Raw genomic sequence first — 20719 nt, 5'->3', positions numbered from 1 at the left:
AATTTTCAGCATCAGCATTATTGTGTTATCATAATTTCAAAGAAATTTTCCTATCTAAGAGTGGCAGAAAACTACATTTGTGTGAATTAACTTGACTCATCAGCAAGAAAATTTTAGATTTGGAACCATGAAAAGACGTACAATGTTATCAAAGACTACAACAGGAATTTGGCAGTTATGTCTTAAAGATTGTAAGATAATTATAGAAATGTAGTTATGTAGCTTATAGCTAAATATGTTTAACAGAGATCTCTGAAGTCTTTTAATGGCAGTTGTATTGCATTTAATACTGAACTTCGGAAGCTGAATGATATTTTTAATGCTCATTTCTGCAACTGCAATGATGTAACACACTGAAGTAAATTGCATTCAAAATATTAACACAGGATCACACAAAAGGCAGAACAAACGAGTGGGTTATGCAATTCAGAAGAGAGAAATAAATATTAATTCATATGAAAAGATTGAAACTGAAAGGTCTGCAAGAATGCTATGAAGTGCTACTAGACCACTGAAATGTATTCTGCCTTAGAAAGACCAATTTATGTCCAAGTTGCTATTTACAAATATGTATTGTGTGAGTGAGAGTAGAGAAAAGTTTTCTCTGATATAACAAACATTTAGAAGCAAAATAGTCTCATCAAAACAGACCAAAATAGTGCTTAATTGGCTCATAGCACATTTTAGCTACAGATAAGTTTAAAATAAAAAGCAATTATCTAGATGTAAATTTATTGGGAAAAGCATTACAATTAATCATACTCACCTTTACTCGTTCATCAGGAGAACTGGATGTCTTGGATACAAGTGCCAGCTCAGAAAGACTTTGTTCAAGCAATGCATCATATTTCACACTTTTCTTTCTTTTCCGTTTGTCTTGATTTTTTTCTTGCTCTTCATCTTTCTCTTGTTGTTCCTGCCGTGTAGACTCAAAGTCACCTATCTGAAGATCTCCACAAAGTGAGGATTCAAATAGCGGCTTTCCATTCAAGTATGTTTTAGTAATTCTCAACTTAATTTCTGGTGAACCACTCTTTTTAGGTGTTGTTCGAGGTGGTGTTTTATTCCCTCTATTTTCTGTAGAGCATTCAACTGGAGAAGAGGCATGTGGAGATGGCGATTCTTCCACTACACTTGGCATGCCAGAATCTCCATTTAACATAAGAGAGGTCAAATCCTTTAATTTGTCTGATGACCGGCAAGCAGTAGTTGCATCATGTCCATTTAATCGATGTATGACTCCATCCTGAAGAGCTGCTGATAAAGGTGTGACAGCTTTGTCAGTCAATATGGAGAGCTCAGAATCTACTTCACCATTTTGAGTCTTCTTATTAGTAATACCGAGAATCTCTGGAACTTGTTTTATAGAAATGGGATTAATCAATTCCTGTGCCATTGACTGGGAACTCCCAATTACATTCTTCGGAAGTCGATAGGGCTGAGCCATGCTCCCCCGATGTTGCCAAATTCAAATCACTTTTGGTAAACAAAGAGAGATAAACACAAATTACTAAAAGTTCTGCAGTAAAGAAAAGCTTTAATACAACGGTGATAATTTGAAAGTGTTCGACAAGAACTTTAGAACCAATATATTCAAAACAAGAGGAGTAATTTGTACAAAGTCTTGAAGCTGTTTCACTATTTAATGAAGTCCTGGGGAACCACGCATCTCATCTTTATCAATTTAGAACATCTCTTGATGAGCAAGTGCCCAAAGCGATTTTATCCCAATCAACACTCCCAACAAAACTGAAAAATGACAGCCTTCACTCATGGCTATCATTAAGCAAACCTAACAAGCTTGTTATTTAAATAACGCATAAAAGATCACAAGATTTTAAACAAACCATTGATCAACACAAGTAGATAAAGTTAAACAATCTTAACTTATCCCATGTACTAACTAACAAACCATTTAAATTTGCAAAAGTAGCAACATTAATCTTTCCAGTTATTGTTGTTGTTTGTTTTTGCGCCTGGTGGCATATTGGGTGGTAACCTTGCCATTTCTTTAGTATTGTCACCTTTCTTTAAAAAAAATTACAAGGTCAAGTTGGTAGCTCAACACTCAACTAAGCACAGATGGAAAGCATGGAAGGAGCCGACCGGATTCGAACCCGGGACCACTCACCTCAAAGTCCAGTGCAGATGCCACTACTACACCAGCTGGCCTACCTGATTATTAGCCAATTGTAATTGTAGTCACAGGCATCTTTTCAAGGTGAAAAGCAAAAATCCCATTCACATTAATGACTCAATTTAAACATCACTAAATGGTACAAAGTTGGTAAAATAGTTTTTCATGGTTTAAAATTTAATCCTTTACTCTCATCCCAGTAAACCTAAACTGGAAAAGCAGCCAAGATAATTGGGGGGGGGGGGGGGGGGGGGGGGAAGAAAAAATAAATAAATCGCAAAATGATTCATAATAGAAGAACAGCATAGACATTATTCAAACTCCGAACTAGTAAACTGCACGTATCAACACAAGGTAGTAACACACAACTAAGCTTCACTATGAACTTTGCCAAGTCATTCACAGATGCTAAGTCTCCAATATCCAAGATCAATAGAAGCACAAATAACATCTTGAAATGAAAAAGAGAAGGGGGTGGTGGTGGGACGGGTTCTGATAAAACAAACTCCACAGCTTCATTCTCATGCATTTTCCACCATCATCCATGTCAACTGCAATTTCCCTTTCTTTAAAACTATGGAGTCCCAAATTAATTAAAGTAAAAACAGAACAAATACTGGAAAACTGAAATAAAACAGCTCTGAAAATACTCAGTGGATCAGATGCATCTGTGGAAAGATGTACAGAATTAACATTTCAGGCTAGAGACCTGATGAAAGGTTTCCAGCAATTTCTGTTTAAATTCCTAAATACATTAATTTGGGCCTCACTGAATAAAACACAAAAAAGGGAAAGTAATAAACTATATACTTTGTATTGTCTTACTTTGGATCTAATAGCTACCACAGCACCTAATGCCTTCTCATGGGGAGTGAAAGTAATCAACTTATGCTGAGGAATCTAAATCTGAATCAGATTCTCAGATACCAAAAAGGCAAGACTTCAAATTCTCCACATGGTAGTAAGTAATTAGTAAATCCATATCCCACATGATGCATCAATATTTATAGTTATTTTGTTAAAGATTAGGCTGTTAAGATCTTGTATTACAACTTCCATGATCTCAAGACATTCCAAATGCTTTGTGTTTATTACCCGCACTGCTACTTAAAATGCCGAATAGACCAGGACAGTGGGGAAAATTCCTACTCTTCTTCAGAACAGGAAAATGCCATTTACACGCACCCATGATCAATGAAGGGTTTCAGCTTAATTTTGATCCAAAAGGGATGGAACTCCCTTGGCACCAGAATGGAATTTCAAATGAGGTTACAGTCTCAAGTCTTTGGAATATATGACAAACTCAGATTTTAAATCAAAAAGAAACAGCTTTTGGGCATTAATTTTCTAAATGATGAGGCCAAACCTTTCACAGCAATTAGACAATGAAAGAGGCTAGTGAGTACCAAGAGTGAAAGCAGAACCTAAAAAGGCAATGTTGCTAATTTCAAATTAAATAGGACAAGAGCAACACTATTAAATTGTGTTGCCTCACCGGATGGAAAACAAACATTAATAAAAAATTAAAGGAAAAGTAAATTAAAGTTAGATTTCATACACAATCACCAGGAAATTTCCTCCTACTCACTTCAAACAGTAAACATTGATTTACAATCGAAGCAAAGATATAGCTGCAAGTTCTCACTGAATTTAAAAATTCACACTGACTTCCAGATTGGGTCAATTTAGATGCATAAAGTACTGAAAATGTGTCAAATATAGTTTAACTATTTACTCCAATGAGTAAATATATATATATTACATAAAACTGCAGGATTTGCCATTATCCAAATTCCATTTCAAATCCCTCTCTTTCCCAGTTCCGACAAAGTATTTCAGAGTGAAATGCTGATCATGTTCTTCACAGAATTGGCTGGCATGCTCCCCCTGCCCCACCATCGAACTGTTTTCACCCCAGATCCACATTTAATAAAAGAATATAACATCAACCTATTTATTTTTATTTGATTGGTTGGTTGTGTACTAAATACAGTAAAAAGCTTACTTTGCCTACTGTTTATACTGATCAATTCATTACAGAATACAGTGAGATTGTAAAAGGCAAACAAAGATGTGCAAAATCATAATGTAGATTGTGAGATTAAGAACCCATCTTATCCTCCTAGGAAACCATACAACCGTGGTTTACAAACTATCCTTTTACACTGGTAGTACATGCTTTCAGGCTTTTGTCCCTTGTGTCTGAGGGAAGAGGAGAGGAGAGAGAATGTCTGGAGTGGGTGGGGCACACTGGGTATCTTACTGATGCACCAAGTATTGAGAGAGCATTGAGGGGAGGCTGGTTTGTCTGAGCTGTGCTCACAACTCTATGGTCATGGGGTAGAGCATTTGCCCTTCTGAGCCATGGGGCATGCCATATTTCTTTATCTATTTTCATGTAACAACTTAGTTTACTTAACTATTACATTTAAAGGTATGATGCATGCAATTTAAATATGACATACTATTTCATCACTGTTACATAAAATCAAATTGAGCTCAACACAAAATAATTTCAAAAATAAAAGTAATATAATGGAAAAATCCGTAAGGGAAAATACAGACCAATGCATCAAGCAGATGCAATGTTACAGTGGCTCTGCTTATGAAATTGCTCACCTTAAATCAGTAAAATGCAACATTTAACTGTAATTTAGTAGTCACTTAGGAACCAACAATTGTGGCAATCAAAATACAGGCATATTCCCATGAAATGGGGTTAATTCCAGCATGCTTTAACCCATCAAAATAAAGGCATAATATTCCACCAATAAAATCAAGTACGTTTATTCTATTTTCACGAGCAACCAATTATTTTGCATGAACAGGAAAATGACAACATATACTTCATTAGGACTTTAAGGAGGTTTGATATGTCAAAGACATGCAAATATGTACAGTGGAGAGCATTCTGGTTAGTTGCATTATATTCTGGTATCTGGTATCCAAGGCACATGATCACAAGAGGTTAGAGGGCAGCTCCATCACAGACACAACCCTGCCACTATCAAGGACACCTTCAAGTGATGATATCTCTAGAAGGTGGCATCCTCACCACCCAGGGCATACCCTCTTCTCATTACTATCATTGAGAAGGAGGTACAGCAGCTTGAAGACCCACATTCAATATTTTAGGAGTAACAACAGATTAGATTTCTCTATGGTCCATGAAACCATTAACACTACCTCACTATTGATTTTTTTCTGCACTATTTATTTTGCAATTTATATCAATTTTATGTCTTTACACTGTACTGCTGCCAAGAAACAAATACCACATCACACAAGACAGTGATGATAAACCTGACTCTGTAACTTCAGTTATCACACTCATCCTTATTAGACGTACTATGGCTTAGTAGCCCTAATTTAGACAGACCAGCAAACAATAGTCCATTGCAATGAAAGATCAAGAACACAACTCTCTCCATATGTTCCTGACAATAAAACTTTTCTAACTTAGATATTACAGCTACAGCTTAAATAGAAATACTTTGACATTTAACATGACTCCTCTCATCATATTCACCCACATCTCCTAGTCTCCCACGACTCAGAGCAAACCAACAATTGTTAATTCCACTCAATTTGCTAAATGCAATACATAACCATGGCATTACGTTGACAAAATGGCCTTATTTGTTATTCTCAAAAGGATGCAGTACATCTTACAAATTTAGTAATTTCTATCTCGTATTGCAAAACATCCAACATAGTTAAAATAAACCACTGGAACTCCCTGCTACAAAAGCACTTGTTGCAAAAAAAACGAAATTAAATTCAAAGCATCTGGAGGAGATCGCAACAAAATTAAAAGACCAATCTTAAAATTTAACATGGCTGCCCTCCATACATACAGCAAACAGCAGCAATGCACATATTCAACTCCACGGCAGCATTTAAAAATACTGAAATCTACGTTCACCATGCTTGCACGCATAGGAAATTAACCATCCGTGTGATTACACAGATAATGGATAACAGATATTTTAGCACATACACACAAGAGACCTATGTGGAACTTGAAGGCATAAAAAGGTGTAAGAAAAGAAGGCATAAAAAATCTCATGCCCCGTTCAAAGAGCTGCTTGCTTGCCCAGCTCCTGATTGGACCATCGCGCGGCCTAGGTCTCTGCAAACCCAGTGGCCACCTATTCTTGGTCAGCCACCTTTTTTTTCCAACCCCTGGCCCGCTATGCGGTTCACCCGTTTACACGCAGTTAAACTGAAAGGGAGAGGTATGGATAAGCAGATTAGAGAGCAGGTGAACGCAAAATTTCGGAAATTCAGCGAACCTGTTATGGGCGCATCCTCACGAACGGAGGTTACTGTACTTTCAATGAGTACAGTAACTCCTTCACTCCCTCATCCTCATCATCCTCCTTCTTCTTCAACGAAGCCAATCAGCGCGAAAATTCTCGCTTCCTATTGGCTGACGACGAATCGGCGAGGGGGGGCCAAGAAGATGAAGAGAGGGAGCTAGCGCGAGCAAGGGGACAAGACTTTTTTCCCCTTAGCGTTTAATCTAGTTCTCCCTTTTCCCGAAATAAACATCGAATCATATTTTGCCCCTCACCAACTGATATCCTCATATGCTGGAGAAAAAAATTAAAACGAATGGAGAAAGTGTGTGACGTCACGCCATCGGAAACGGCCTTCTTTCTCTTCCCCTCCTCCTTTCTCACCCCCCTCTTTAAAACACGCGCTTCCAAAGAAAATTTCTATAGGTTTCTACTCTTATTTTACTATAAGTTCAGGAGGTAAAGAACTAGTGATCCACGCGCTTCCCTCAGCCGAACCTGATTTGAAAAAGCAGGCTCCAACAGCCCACGTGACGGAATCGGCGTTCGCCGGCAAAATCTTGCAGGGCGCTTGGCTTTGGAGGCGCGAGTGGTTGCGCGCCATTACGAGCGGCCAACCAATGAGAGGATCGGGTGGGTGGGAGCGGTGTTGCTGGGGCCGATTACGCTAGGGCAGGGGAATTTTCTGGTTGGTTCGGCGTCGAAGGTCTGACTCTCTCGCGGAGCGTAGCGCCACGAAGCTGCTGCACCCTGTCGGCTGGCGGTCTTAATAGCCGCAAAGGTCGGCTGAGGCGGGTTGGCGTCTTTCGCGAGTGAACGCTTGGAGAGCTGTGGTGTAATCGGGTGGTGCTGGGCGCTGACTCATTGAAACGTGGAGCTTCTTCTTTTGTAGTTGTATAAATGGTATCTGCCTTGAAGGGTGAGCCGCCTTTTACTCAGATATTTTCGCTTGTGAACGGTGGCTGGCGGCGACAAGGAAAATGACCTTCATGTTGTTTGCCGGCGGTTCTCGGTTATCTCTCCTGAGGACGTCGAAGGTGCTGCACCGGGAAATAAGGAAAGGTACGTGTAAAATCCCCACGTCGGTGCTTGTTGTGGTAAACGGGCGCAATGTTGGAAGGTGTGTCGGAAAGCTAAAATGAGGAGGTGCTGTGTCTCCCTCAAACCTGCTGTATAATGATCAAGGCTGAGCAGAATCGTGGTAGGCCCCAGATGTTAAGAGTGCTGTTTCTTTTCCTTTCGCTTAAAATAATTAAGATGAGGGTTGTGTCATACTCTAATTCCTATCCCTGTACGCATGAGCTATATGGTGTTTATATATGCCCCCATTAATGTGCATCGGAGCTACTTGTTTCCATGTTTTAATCATTTCTTTGCTCTGTCGAGTCTCTGTTGCCATGGTGTCAATGCCCTTTAAACCTTACCGGGCTGCCAGAATAAAAATTGATCACCTAGAACTTTCATGGATATTTAATACAAATTAAATGAATAACAAATTTTATTTCTGTTATTTTCTTTGGAGTTGCTATTTTGAACTATTCAGAAGTTGATGCTTGACATACAGTTGAAATCCCAATAATTTTTTTAATAAGTGGCTAGTCTGTTCCAAGAATAGTATAATTACAGGAAATCTGACCTAGAAAAGAAAATCTTGAAAATGCTCAGCCGGATTTGTAGAAATAAGATAATTTTCCAGTTAGTGACCTCCAGATTTGGACACTTACAAATTGTTGTGGGAGATATGCATCCCTGGGATTTGCTGCCGATGTTAAGAGGGTAAATTGTTAGGTCAGATCTTCATTTTGTCGCACAAGGGAGCTATTCAATAATCTTAGAGGGGTAGACAATACCTGTAAGTATTTCCTAATAAGAGATTATTTGCTCCCATTACAGTTTTGTGGATTATGAGGTGACTGATGGGAAACCCCACATGCATCCACAGTTGAGGCAGATTGTGCCAGACAAGTTGGCAGGTAGTTCATGAGATCTGTGTTCAAGTGTATTATCAAGGATATGCTACCCAGGATATGAGTGCATGAAAATTAGCTTTGGCAGTGGCACAGTGTTACAAATGTGACAAATGTAAACTGTATAAGATAATATTAAGTATAATTTGCTTGACATCATGAAATAACATAAAGATTAGGAACTTTGAAGTTGAATTAGTGTTGTTCAGGCTGGTTCAATAATTTGATAACAGTAAGGAAGAAGCAGTTGCTGAACCTTGAGCTGTAGCTTTTCAGGTTCCTCCACCTCTTGCCTGATGGCAGCAATGAGAAGAGGGCATGGCCTGGATAGTGCAAGTCTGTCATGATGGATGTTGCCTTGAGATAATGCCACCTGTAGATGTTCTTGATGGTGGAGAGTTGTACCCATGATGGGACTAGCTGAGTGCATTGCTGCTCTCCAGCCTCCTGCATTCCTCTGCATTAGAGTTACCATACAAGACTGTGATGGGGCCAATCTGAATGATTTCCACTGAACATCTATAGAAGTTAGTCAGTCTTCAATGACCTGCTGAATCACCTCACCTTGCACTTCTAAGAAAGCAGAGATGTTTGCGTGTCATCTTCATCTATATGCTATGCCCAGGGTATATCCTTTGGGATACTGACACTGGGGACTTTAAACTGCTCGTTCTATCCAATTACAAGACCCTCCAGTAAGGACTGGGGGGTAACTCACTTGACCTCCCCTTCCTAAGATCCACAAGAAGTTGCATGGCTTTACTGATCTTGAGTATATGATTGTTGTTACAGTGTCCCTAAACCAGTAGTTGGCATATCTCACTTCTTGACACCATCCATGAACTTTCCTAGAACATTACTGTGATCAGTAAATTTGTACATTAGGTAGGAGCTATGCTTAGCTACACAACAGTAGGTATAGAGAGTGTAGAGCTGTGGTCAAGCACACAGCACTGATGCGTGCCTGTATTGATGATTAGAGGTGACATTTCCAATCTGTCCTAACTGCTGTCTCCCAGTGAGGAAGTCAAGGATCAATTGCAGAAAGAAGTACCAAGTGTCAGTTCTTGGACTCCCTGACAATTTTTGAGGTTTTGCGTAGTAGATGATGTTGAATTCTGAGTTATAATCAATGAACTGTATGTTCCCACTGCATGAACTCGCATCCTGAATGTTCTTTTGTGGTTAAGGGTGGGGATTCCCAAGAGTCTATGGGCATTTTATTTTCATCCTTGACACTTCCTCTGACTGATGTTGGGAGCATGAATGATGTGGCTTGCCCAGTGGAGTTAGGCCCTCTTTGGTTGTTGTTTAGCGAGGACATCACACTTATTTGCTTATATTTTCAATGAATTTTGTAGAGATGGCATTAGTGATGTGTGTAGTGGTTCCTGCTATAGGTAGTTCAGAAAAATATGGAAAGTTAGGGACCATAGTGTTTTAGTGTCAGGTCTGAGGTCTTGATAAGGTGAATTTCATCCATTGGAGATGACCGTCAGGATTTTTAAAAAGTCATGCATGTTTTCTAGGAAGCTGTTGTAATTCTTGAATGTCAGAATAGCATTGTGCAAAAGATGCAATGTGCTTGAAGGCCTTTTTCTTGAGTTTTTGTCCATGAATGTTTCCATGAACGAGTCAAGAATAGTTTGAAACTGCCTCAAGTATTGCAAACACAAGCAATATCTCCATATTGCAGCTCAACAACTGAGATTAGGGTGACCTTGGTTCTGGAATGTAATTGTCATTGGTTTACTTTTAGTTCTGAAGATTAGCTTCACTCCTGTGGAAGTTTGTTGATGGTGTTGGATCTGGAGATATTTTAATCCAGGAGGTTCTTCAGAAGTCAAAAAATGAGGTGCCAATCTTGTAATTGTAACTGTTTTATTAGGTGCTCATATTACTAAAAATAACAGTAATCAACTCATTTTACTGTAAGAGAGTGAAGAATAACAAAGGAATAAAAACAGAATAAAGAAGTCATGGTTGTCTTACCCTTAAAACTAGTCTGACTGGAGAGTTAGCAAGACACTCCTGTGATAAGGAATAACCTATGAAATGTCAGGATCAGTGGTCTAGTCAAGTCAAGTTTATTGTCATTTGACTACAGACATATATAATGTATACAACTGTATAATGTATATAGAAACGAGACATTTCTTCAAACCAGGGTGTAAAGCACAGTAGTATTATTACACACATGGTACACAATAATTTATGAAGGTAAGGATGAAATCTATAGAGGGATCGCACATAAATAACAAATTAAAATGCATTATTATTAAATATAAGGTATGGAACAGATTAACCAGTGGCACTTTGAATATGGTACAGCAGAGAGTTCAGAAGCATAATGGCCTGGGGAAAGAAACTGCTTTTCGTTCTAACTGTTCTTGTTTTTATGCATTGTAGTCTCCTACTTGGTGGTGGAAAGTCAGAGGATGCAGGATGGATGGGTGGGATCCTTAATAAAACTAAGGGCCCCACGCGCAACACTCCTGATAAATGTCCCTGATGGATGGTAGGGAGATACCTATGAGCCTCTCAGGTGTGACACAAGATGCAGATATACTTCTAGAAAATACAGAATCAGCTATACAATGATTACTGAAAACTCACTGAACAATTGCGCGCAGAGATATGATTATATAAAAGTTCTAAGCAAGTACAGATAAAATAAAATTACAAGAAGAATTAGAATTTTACACTCAGATCCAGCAATGGTAAGTGTGATTTTGCGCAAGAAGGATTGGAAAATTTCTGGGGTAATGTTTGTTTTTACAGCAGTTTTCACTTTATAGAGTTCTGAGTTAGGAATATGATCTCCATACGATTTTTCATTTGGCTCTTGATGTTTAGAAATTTCTGCTGGCATTTTGGGGATGGTACTCCACGGTCCCTCCTGTCTGATGGAGCTAAAGGTTTCAGTGAGGTTGGAAACTGCTGCTCTCTGGTTTTGTTTTTCAGAAGATGTTGTGCATTGATGATCATGTCCAATAAGATACACACTTTAGAGTTGAGGACATTTTTTCAGCTACTGGGAGAAAGGAGTTAAGGAGAACCTTGATTCTTGACTTTACCTGTGACCACAGTTGGACTTGTCTCGTTTCTTGAGAGGTCATTTTTAAGGCATTACTGTTGTTCCCTAGAATAATCTTTGTGGATTAGTGACATGAAGAGTTTTAGAACTACAACAAGGATTCTATCTGCTCATGAGGACATATGCGATTTTGGCGACTTTTTGGTCATGAGTGGCAACAAATATGGACTAACTAGGATTTACTATGTGATGGAGCCAAATGCATTCACATTAGCAAATGTGATACAGTTGATGAGATTTTCGAAGTATTGCTTTGAGTTGCTATTGATCACCCCTTTTTCCTAATGAGTTTGCCTCAGCTTTTTTTGATGCTGTGAGATGTCTTGGCAGTACTGAATATTTTGTGCTTGAGAAGTGATAGGCCTCCTTTTTTTTCCTCCATCCACTATTTGCTTATTAAATTGCAGCTACTTTCATTACTCAGTTACCTGGAGATGGAACAAGTAAGAAATGGCCACGTTAGAAGATAAGGTGGTAGGTACACCTTCTGGAGGGACCAGTCAGAAGAGGGGTATCATCTGCGTATCAGAACATCAACTTTACATAATCACTTTTTAAATATAGCACTATTATCTCAATGTGATAAACAGTTCACGTGACATGAACTTCACATTATCAAAAGTGCTAAAGCTTAATATGAAAATGCTGGGTCTAGTGGTATAATTATTTATAACTATACACGTCATTATCAATATAACGTTATTTTACTTTTGTGCATTTCTGGATAACTGTTCGAATGTTGGAATGAAACAGATGAATGGAACAGGTATTTAAATTTCAGGATAAATTAAGGGTTCATTTGCCGTTTCTGCCTTGGAAAAAGTTCAGGCTGTCCAGTGCCTTTTATGTATATCTTCATCAAGTCACTATTCATGTTCCTTTGCCACAAAGAAAAAAACCCTTGCTCACTCAACCTATCCTCAAAGACATGTTTTCCAATCCTGATATATCTCCTTTGCACTCTCTCTGTAAATATGTAATCATTATATCCTTCCTGTAATGATGCAATCAGAATTGAACACAATACTCCAAATGTGATCTATCCAGAGTTACGGTGAGCTGCAATGTTACCTCATGGTTCTTGAACTCAGTTCCTGACTAATGAAGGTCAATACACCATAAGCGTTCCTAACCAACCTTGGCCAATTGTGAGCTATCAAACCAGAGAGTCAATACTGGTTCATTCAGGTGTGTAACAGAGCAGCAAGGGAAATATATCTCATTTAAAAGTGCTTATCTAATTTCTTAAATATTGTGACTGCCTCATATAGTGCATTCCGAATTCCGACAACATGCTGGGTGGCAAAATTTCTTTCTTCGCTCCCCTCTAATACGAGTTCAAAATTGTTCAAAATTCTGCTTCTTGTGTTGGTTATCTCTGTTTTAGGGAAATAGTATCTGACCATCTACCCAATCCTTGCTGCTTGTGATGTTGTGTGCCCTTGCACATCTTTGCTTTAAGGAAATTAAATCTAGTCTACCTTTCCCTCAAATAAAGCAATGTCCTGTGAATTTCTTCTGCATCTGCAGTGCAATAATATCCTTCTTACAGTACCGAAATTCCTTTTTTATGCCATGGACCAATGCCATTAAGCAAGGGGTTTATGAACCCCAGGTTGGGAGCCCCTGCTATAATATGATGACCAGAACGGTTCACTGTACTCCAGTGGCCTATCAATATTTTAATAAAGTATGCCATCAACTCTTTGTCCTTATGTTATGTACACTGCCGTTTTCATGGACCTTAGTACATCAAGGTCCAGTATAGGGAGTGAATGATAAGAGTAGTAGATTTGTTATCAATCAGTTAACTGCCCCAGTTGCAATTTAGAATTTGGTTTGATAGAGACATGGACTACATTCAGGAATTGAGTGGTCATGCGTATGCTAGCTAATGATCATCTCCAAGAAGGATGAGTCTCACCATTTCCCTTTTGTTAATCAATTCTTTTCCAAAATCCATCCACTGTCAGCAAACTGGTGGGGATGATGGCAAGCTGTGGATTTAGAGGCACCAGGAATTAAATTGGATTAGTGACATTAATCTACTTTTGTCATTTGAGAGTGAATATTCAACAGCAGATGACATGGCTTCAATTTCCTTTTGTGGAATACTTGACATTTTTCCAACATGGAGATTGAAACAGCCTGTTCAATTACCAACCCTTCCGCTGTGGTAAAATTCTTTTTTCCCCCATGGTGAGTTGGGTATGCCATCTGTAAGTTGCACTGGAACAATTAGTCAAGATATCATCAATACCATTTTGTAAATATAGAACCATTACTGTCCTGAAGAATAAGAGCATCAAATGAAAAGGATTGTTAGCTCAAGCTCAACTCTTCCATCACACACTATCTTGGATTAATATCTCTGAGTGAAACTCTTAGTAACACGAGGGACGAATTAAATCTCTATGCAATTCAATAGCTTTACCGCAATCTCAAAACAAATAGTTGGCTTGCCAGCAACGTCAATATCCAGTGAAAAATAAAATAAGTTATTTGAATTTGTGATTCTTCCCCCCCCCCCCCCCCCCACCATGAAGTCTTTCACATTTAATGTGAAAGGAAGTTTGAATGTTGCAATGAATCAGAATCAAGTTTAATATCACTGGCATATATTGTGAAATTTGCTCTGTGGCAACAATAAGTTGGAATTCATAATAAAAGACTATAAATTACAGTAAGGTATATATTATTAAATAAGCAGTGCAAAAAGAGAGGAAATAAAATACTGAGCTAGTGTTCACGTTTCAACATCCATTCAGAAATCTGGGAGAGGGGTAGAAGCTCTTAGTGAAATGTTGAGTGTGTATCTTCAGGCTCCTATACCTTCTCGTTGATGGTAGTAATATATTAATAAAGTATTATTCACTACTCTCCAATTAGTACTTCTAATTCCTCAGAGATTTTAAAGCAGCGACCTTTGAAAATGAGAAATTTCCTTTAGGTTTGATTGCAAGATAAATATCTGTAATCAGACTGCTTCACCATTTTCTGGCAACAACATAGCATGCCTGCAGTGCTCAGCAGAACAACAAAGCAAAAACGGCAAAAGAATCCCCTTTCCCATCCTCCTACCCACACACCCAATCACAGACAGTCCTTCCATACCTTGACAGGTCTCTTGGGCTCGCAGACCATAGACCATAGTGTCTATCTGGCACCTGTTCCTGACACACCTAGAAAACAACAACACATCTGACTGCTGTTCCTGGATTTCAGTTCAGCATTTGACACTATCGTCCCACAGGTCTTGAACAAATTCCTTCTCTTTGGTCTAAATACATCACTGTGCAACTGGGTATTGGACTTCTAACGAACAAACCTCACAGTTGGGATGAACACTGTTCCTCCTTCCCATCATCCTCAACATGGATGCCCCCACAGTGCTGTATGCTGTGCTTACTGCTGACACATGACTGCACAGCTATACACCAGAGCAATCACATTATCAAGTTTGCTGATGTCAAGGCAGTGGTGGGGCTTACCACCAGTACTGATGAGACAGCCAGCAGAGAGGAGGTGGAAGAGCTCGAGACCTCGTGCCAGGCAAATAACCTTGTCCTCAATGTCAGTGAGGCACAGGAGATGGTTATTAACTTCATGGTAATTCGCACTTCTTTCATGGGAATGCACATCACCCGTAACCTTTCATGGTTCCATCCACCACATTCAAGAACACTCACCAATGCCTCTACTTTCTGAGGAGGCTGAAGAGAGCAGGACCATGCATATCAATACTCACAACCTTTTTTACAGATGCGCATTTGAAGACATCCTGAAATGCTGCATTACTGTGTGGTGCAGAAGGGCATGTATACACAAAGATGCTAGGTAAAATAAGCCAGCAGCATCATGAAGGTTCCCACTTGCCCTGTTCATGGACTGTTTGCCTGACTCACACCAGCAAAGTGGCTGTGCCTTACCAGGACCACCAGACTGAAAAACAGTTACCGGTAGTTCCCCTAAGCTGTCAACACTTCCAACCATTAACCCTCATCTCCACTCTATCATTTCCTTTCAGAGTCACCTTATGTACAGATACTCCTTTACTGGCATCACTTTATGTCAGTAAGACTGTGTGTATAAACTAATCTTGTGTATTTATGTTGTTTGTATGCTTATGTTTTTATGCTGCCATTGGTTTAGAGTGTTTGCAGGTGAATGACAATAAGCAATCTTGTATCTTGCCAGAATGCAATCATTAAAATGAGTAGAATGGCATTAAAAACAAGGTGTAACATTTGTTTAATTCTGAAGTTACTAATAATACATGTTGGCAGTGTTTCAATTATAAAATACACAGCAAACAGTTGAATGAATATATTTTGATATAAGCCTATTTAACGTGGTTTGGTAAATTCTAGCATTAAATAATACTTTCCCCATAATTATTGTTTTGTGTGTGAATTCTGTGGGAATTTAGTATTTTACTGTCTTTTATTAATATAATTAAATCTTCACAGATTGTGTTTCTAATTCTACCTTTAGATATGAGAAATGTATATCATCTGTTTGCTATCAGCTTGAGACTTTGATTACAACACTGCTAGGCAACACTGGGTGTAGCTAAGCTGTAAAAATTTTACTTGTTTCGTAACAATTAATTTGTATTCCTTTAGCATTTTTCTGTTGGCCTTTATATGTTTTCAACAATTTCTATGGCATATAATCATTTGGTGTTTCTTATTTTAGGTGGTTTTGGTGAAGTTGTCTGTCTTAATTGTACTGCTCTAAGGTTGACATGCAACAGGTAAAGAGAATTATTTATATCATGTTTGACTAAAAGCTCAAGTTCAAAGGCAACTGAAAACTACCAAAATTAATTCCCTGATTATTGCTCTTTCTGTATTTTACAAGTTGGCCTTGAGTTGTTTCTCACTGAAAACACAGCCCTGTTAATTAAAATATCCAGTTCCTTAATAGTGTTCAGTTGAGCAGTTTTTTCTTCTTAAAAATCAATACTTACTGAAAACTAATGTCTCTTAATGTGCCACTTCAAATATCTAAATTTCACCATCTGGAAAGTAGTTATATTTTAATTTCTCTTTTTTTGGTTCTGCCTTTAGTGCCTATTTTAAACATGCAATATGCCAATTTTCAATGTTATGGATTAATTTGAATTACATGAATGTTTTTAGAACTAAGTTCTCATTTGCTACTTTATTTGCAAAATATAAAACGTTGCTGTTCCTTTTAATGATGACTGTGAGATGAGATTTTAAGAAGCCCTCAGCATGTTGACACCAATGTTGGTATAGATGATAGACTGATGGAAGACTCTGAATTAGTTGAATAATGTTCCTCGTGGCATCTGATTCTGGTTTCAACCCCAAATAACTTCTATTAATTCATTTTGAAGACAAGTTATTACAACAAGGAGAGCAATTTCTACCCTTTGCAACAAGTTTGGAATTCAGAATATATAAATTATTATACTGCTAATTTCAATGAATCAAGGTTTAGCAAGTTAAGAAAAAATTCACAAGTACTTTTATTCCAAAAAAATTCTATATTTGACTTTTGTTATTCTGCTAAGGTGTTTTTATTTAAAAGATTGAATATGGTGAACTCTATTTAATTATTTGTAGACTTAGACTGGTTAACAAGGTTTTAGAAGTACTTTCCTTGGAATAGGCTTGAAGACCGATGAACAGAGTTGTGTTGCATTGGGAGTAATTAAGAACATTCCTGTCACTGGTCCATTGGTCACAGGATGGTTATTAGGTTCAGAAATTCTGAGTAACTTATCAAATACTGACTTTCAAATAACAAGGCTGCTGGGTTTTCCTATTGCTTGCATCCCCTCTCCAGCAATGATGAGCAAACATGATGAATGCCATAGATTAGAGTACAAAAGTTCCAGAAGTGAGATGCAGTCTGTATGTGTTGAATAAGACAGAATTGGCAGGAGCCTTACTACTATGGATCCATTTGAAATGACTAAAAATTCAAAGTCTTGAACCAGGCAGTTTTGATCAAGAACTGTATGCAATAAATTTGAGGGTATAGATAACAGAAAAGCTTCATACAACTATAGCAATATTTTAAGCCCTTTTAAATATATATTTAGCATGTAACAGACAAATTGTTTAAAGGTAAATTCCCTATTAGCTTATTTTAATTACTATCCTATCATACTATTACAATATTGATTTGCATTAACATAGATAAACATTGAGCAGTATAGCACAGGAACAGGCCCTTCAGCAGTTATGTTTATGTGAGCCATGATGCCTATTGTAAACCAACACCCAAGACTTGGAAGTTCAAAATAAATTTATTATTAAAGTACAAATGGCACCATATACAGCCTTGTGATCCATTTTCTTGTGGGTGTTCACAGTAATGACAACAAACACAATGGAATCAATAAAAAATTGCACCTAACAGGATAGGCAACAACCAATATGCAAAAAATCTCTGCAAGTACAAAAAGAAAGAGAAAAGATAATAAGCAATAAATATTGAAAGCTTGAGATGAAGAGTCTTGAAAGTGAGTCCATAGGTTGTGGGAACAGTTCAGTGATTGGGTGAGTGAAGTTATCCCCCACTGGTTCAAGAGCCTGATGGTTGAGGGGTAGTAACTGTTATTGAACCTGAAAGTGCGGTCCTGAGACTCCTGTAGCATCTTCCTTATGGCAGCAGCAAGAGGAGAGCATGGCCTGGACGTTGGGGGGTCCTTGGTGATGGATGCCTGAAATCGGCATCCATGTAGATGTGCTCAATGGTGGGGAGGGCATTACCCATGAGGTACTGGGCCATATCCACTACTTTATTTAGGCTTTTCTGTATGTGGGCATTGGTGTTTCCATACTAGGCCATGATGAAGCAGTCAATATACTCTCCACCACACACCTACAGAAGTTTGTCAAAGTTTTTGATGGCATGCCAGACCTTTGCAAATTTATAAGTAGAGGCACTACCATGCTTTCTTTGTAGTGTTACTTTTGTGCTGGACCCAGGATAGATCCTCTGAAATGATAACACCAAGGAATTTATTGCTGACCTTCTCCATCTCTGGATTTACCCCATGGCTCATGGACTCTGGTTTCCTCCTCCTGAAATCAATAATCAGCTCCTTGGTCTTGCTAACATTGAGTAAGAGGTTGTTGCTGTGACATCACTCAGCCAGAATTTCAGTCTTCAAGGTTATTGCAGGGTTTCAACCCAAAACAATTCCTCCCCCCATCCCCACTTTTGCTGCTGCTTGACCCGCTTGAGTTGCTCTAGCAGATTGTTCTTTGCTACTGATTTACCTTGTGAAGCTATGAGTGTCATTTATTATTTAAAAAAGTTGTTTTGTTGTTACTTACCAGCATTTAATTGTATGATATCTGCATCAAATCATCTCTTTTAATGATGAACGACTTTAAGACTTAGTTCCAACATTTTCTTAACGATTTCCAACTTAGAACAAAATGTATTCATCAGTGATGCCATTCTGAAATTAAAAATGTCATAACTTCTCAAAGTTATACTTTAATTTCTTCCTAAGAATTTAATTTTTTATATGCTCAAACTTTGAGGAAATAACAGTGTCTTTTAGAAATTCATATTTAAAATTTTTGTTTTGTCCTTCCCTTTGCAGAAGTGCTTTGTTCAGAAACTGCAGCACCACACCGACAAACAGCAGTTCTTTGCATACAAGTGATCACTATAGTTGCTGGAGAAAAGGAACAAAGCGGCTATACTGTCATGTGGGTGCTCCTTTGTCATGCACTTCCACCAATATTGGATCACATTATGTTTCCGTAAGATGGTGGCATTCAACACATCAACTGTATGACGACTCCAAAGTAGAAAAATCTCTGAAATCTCTAAAGGATAAGAATAAGCGACTGGAGGAAGGAGGCCCTGTATATAGCCCTATTGAGCCTGAAGTACGCAAGTCTCTGAGTCAGAAGATTGTAGAAGAAATAAAACATTATTACCATGGCTTCCAGTTACTGTGGATTGACACAAAAATAGCAGGCAGAATGCTTTGGCGGGTTCTGAATGGACATGTTCTGTCAAGGAGAGAGCATAGACAGGTGTGTATGTAGTAGCTGATTTATCTGTGTGTGTGTGTATTGTAAACAATTTGAATTGGAATTCCAAATTCTGACATGCAGTTCAAAGTCACTATAAAATTTTAGTCTTGGTAAACTTCACTATTACTGTATGGATTGATGATTCTTCATTTGTTCAACAACCAATTGCAAGTTAAGTATCTCCACTTTCCTAGTTTTTTCCAGTTTACCAGAATTTTCAATTATGAATTTTTAATTTTATTTTTTTAAGCAGTTCCATTAAGTGTAGAAACAAAACTAGTATTTTAGTTCCCTGACCTGTTTATGATTGTCATTGAACTGTAATTTTTTTCCCTCTCTCTGCAAATACTGACTGACTGTTTTCTATTTTATTTAAATTTCCACAGGTTTTTCAATTAGAGTAGCTCTGTGATTTTATTGGATTGATGTAAGCCTCCAGGTCAAATTCACCTGAAATGCTGCAATATCTTTCAAGATGAAGTGGAGGTTTACTGAACTTAACTGAAGAATAAGGGATTAAATTGTATAGCATTGAGGCTGAAGAGGAAGATATAATACTTTCCCATATTAGCAGGAATGGATAGAAGTGAGAGGGAAAGAAAACAGGACAATAGTAAAAGTTCTATCTGAATTACAAATAGCATTTAAAAAAAAACAGATGAACTGAGGGTACAAAATACAATCTGAAAGTGATGATCAGGGTGATGTGGATTAGGACCTGAATACTGAAGGTAAAAGCCATTTAAAAAGTATGGAAGAAATAGAGTAATGTGTCTGTTCATTAATGATCTTGGTGAAGGATAATCTGAAGATTGTAAAGAAAAGGAATGCAGAAATGGTTTAGGTGGAGTTAAAAGCATAAAAGCGAAATTTCACTTGCGAGACTTGTGTACAGGCCCCCATACCATATAACTGCAGTAGGGCAAAGTATAAAGGAAGAAATTATGGGAGCCTGTTATTAAGATATGATAATCATTATGAACTTTAAACTACCCATAAACTGGAAAATCAGATGTATAAAGGTTGCCAGATGATCTCTGCTTTCAGGGTAACCTCTTAGAACAGGATGTTCGGGAACTGTATATGGTGTACTGGACTTGACATGCAACAAGATAGAATTAATTCTGATACAAATTTACAGGGTCTTGTTGATAATGAAGGAAGTTACAATGAATTATTAA

General features: G+C 38.0%; 2 protein-coding genes across 6 annotated transcripts in view; one reads left to right on the top strand and one right to left on the bottom strand.

Moving 5' to 3' along the window:
• The window catches only part of nsd2 (nuclear receptor binding SET domain protein 2), a 99111-nt gene extending 92049 nt beyond the window's left edge, over nt 1-7062 (bottom strand). Inside the window, exons 1-2 of one of the 2 annotated variants that reach the window (XM_073042276.1) lie at nt 6937-7062; nt 767-1476 (exon numbers count right to left, since the gene is read on the bottom strand). In XM_073042276.1, coding sequence (XP_072898377.1) covers nt 767-1447 — 681 coding nt within the window. In that variant the 5' untranslated portion in view covers nt 1448-1476; nt 6937-7062. Of the gene's footprint in view, nt 1-766; nt 1477-6432; nt 6663-6936 lie in introns of those variants that run through there. The other variant, XM_073042275.1, reaches the window with a different exon arrangement.
• A 139-nt stretch (nt 7063-7201) lies between these two features.
• Nucleotides 7202-20719, top strand: part of letm1 (leucine zipper-EF-hand containing transmembrane protein 1) — a 66356-nt gene continuing 52838 nt past the window's right edge. For 2 of the 4 annotated variants that reach the window (XM_073042280.1, XM_073042278.1), the window contains exons 1-3: nt 7202-7500; nt 16201-16258; nt 19097-19538. In XM_073042280.1, the coding sequence (XP_072898381.1) occupies nt 7419-7500; nt 16201-16258; nt 19097-19538 (582 nt within the window). In that variant the 5' untranslated portion in view covers nt 7202-7418. The remainder of the gene's footprint in view (nt 7501-16200; nt 16259-19096; nt 19539-20719) is intronic. The other 2 variants (XM_073042279.1, XM_073042277.1) reach the window with 1 other exon arrangement.

This window comes from Hemitrygon akajei, chromosome 4 (genome assembly GCF_048418815.1).
Source record: "Hemitrygon akajei chromosome 4, sHemAka1.3, whole genome shotgun sequence".
In the NCBI taxonomy this organism is placed as follows: domain Eukaryota; kingdom Metazoa; phylum Chordata; class Chondrichthyes; order Myliobatiformes; family Dasyatidae; genus Hemitrygon; species Hemitrygon akajei.
The sequence above is the reverse complement of the archived record's forward strand: the minus strand, read 5'-3'. Positions and strand labels throughout refer to the sequence as shown.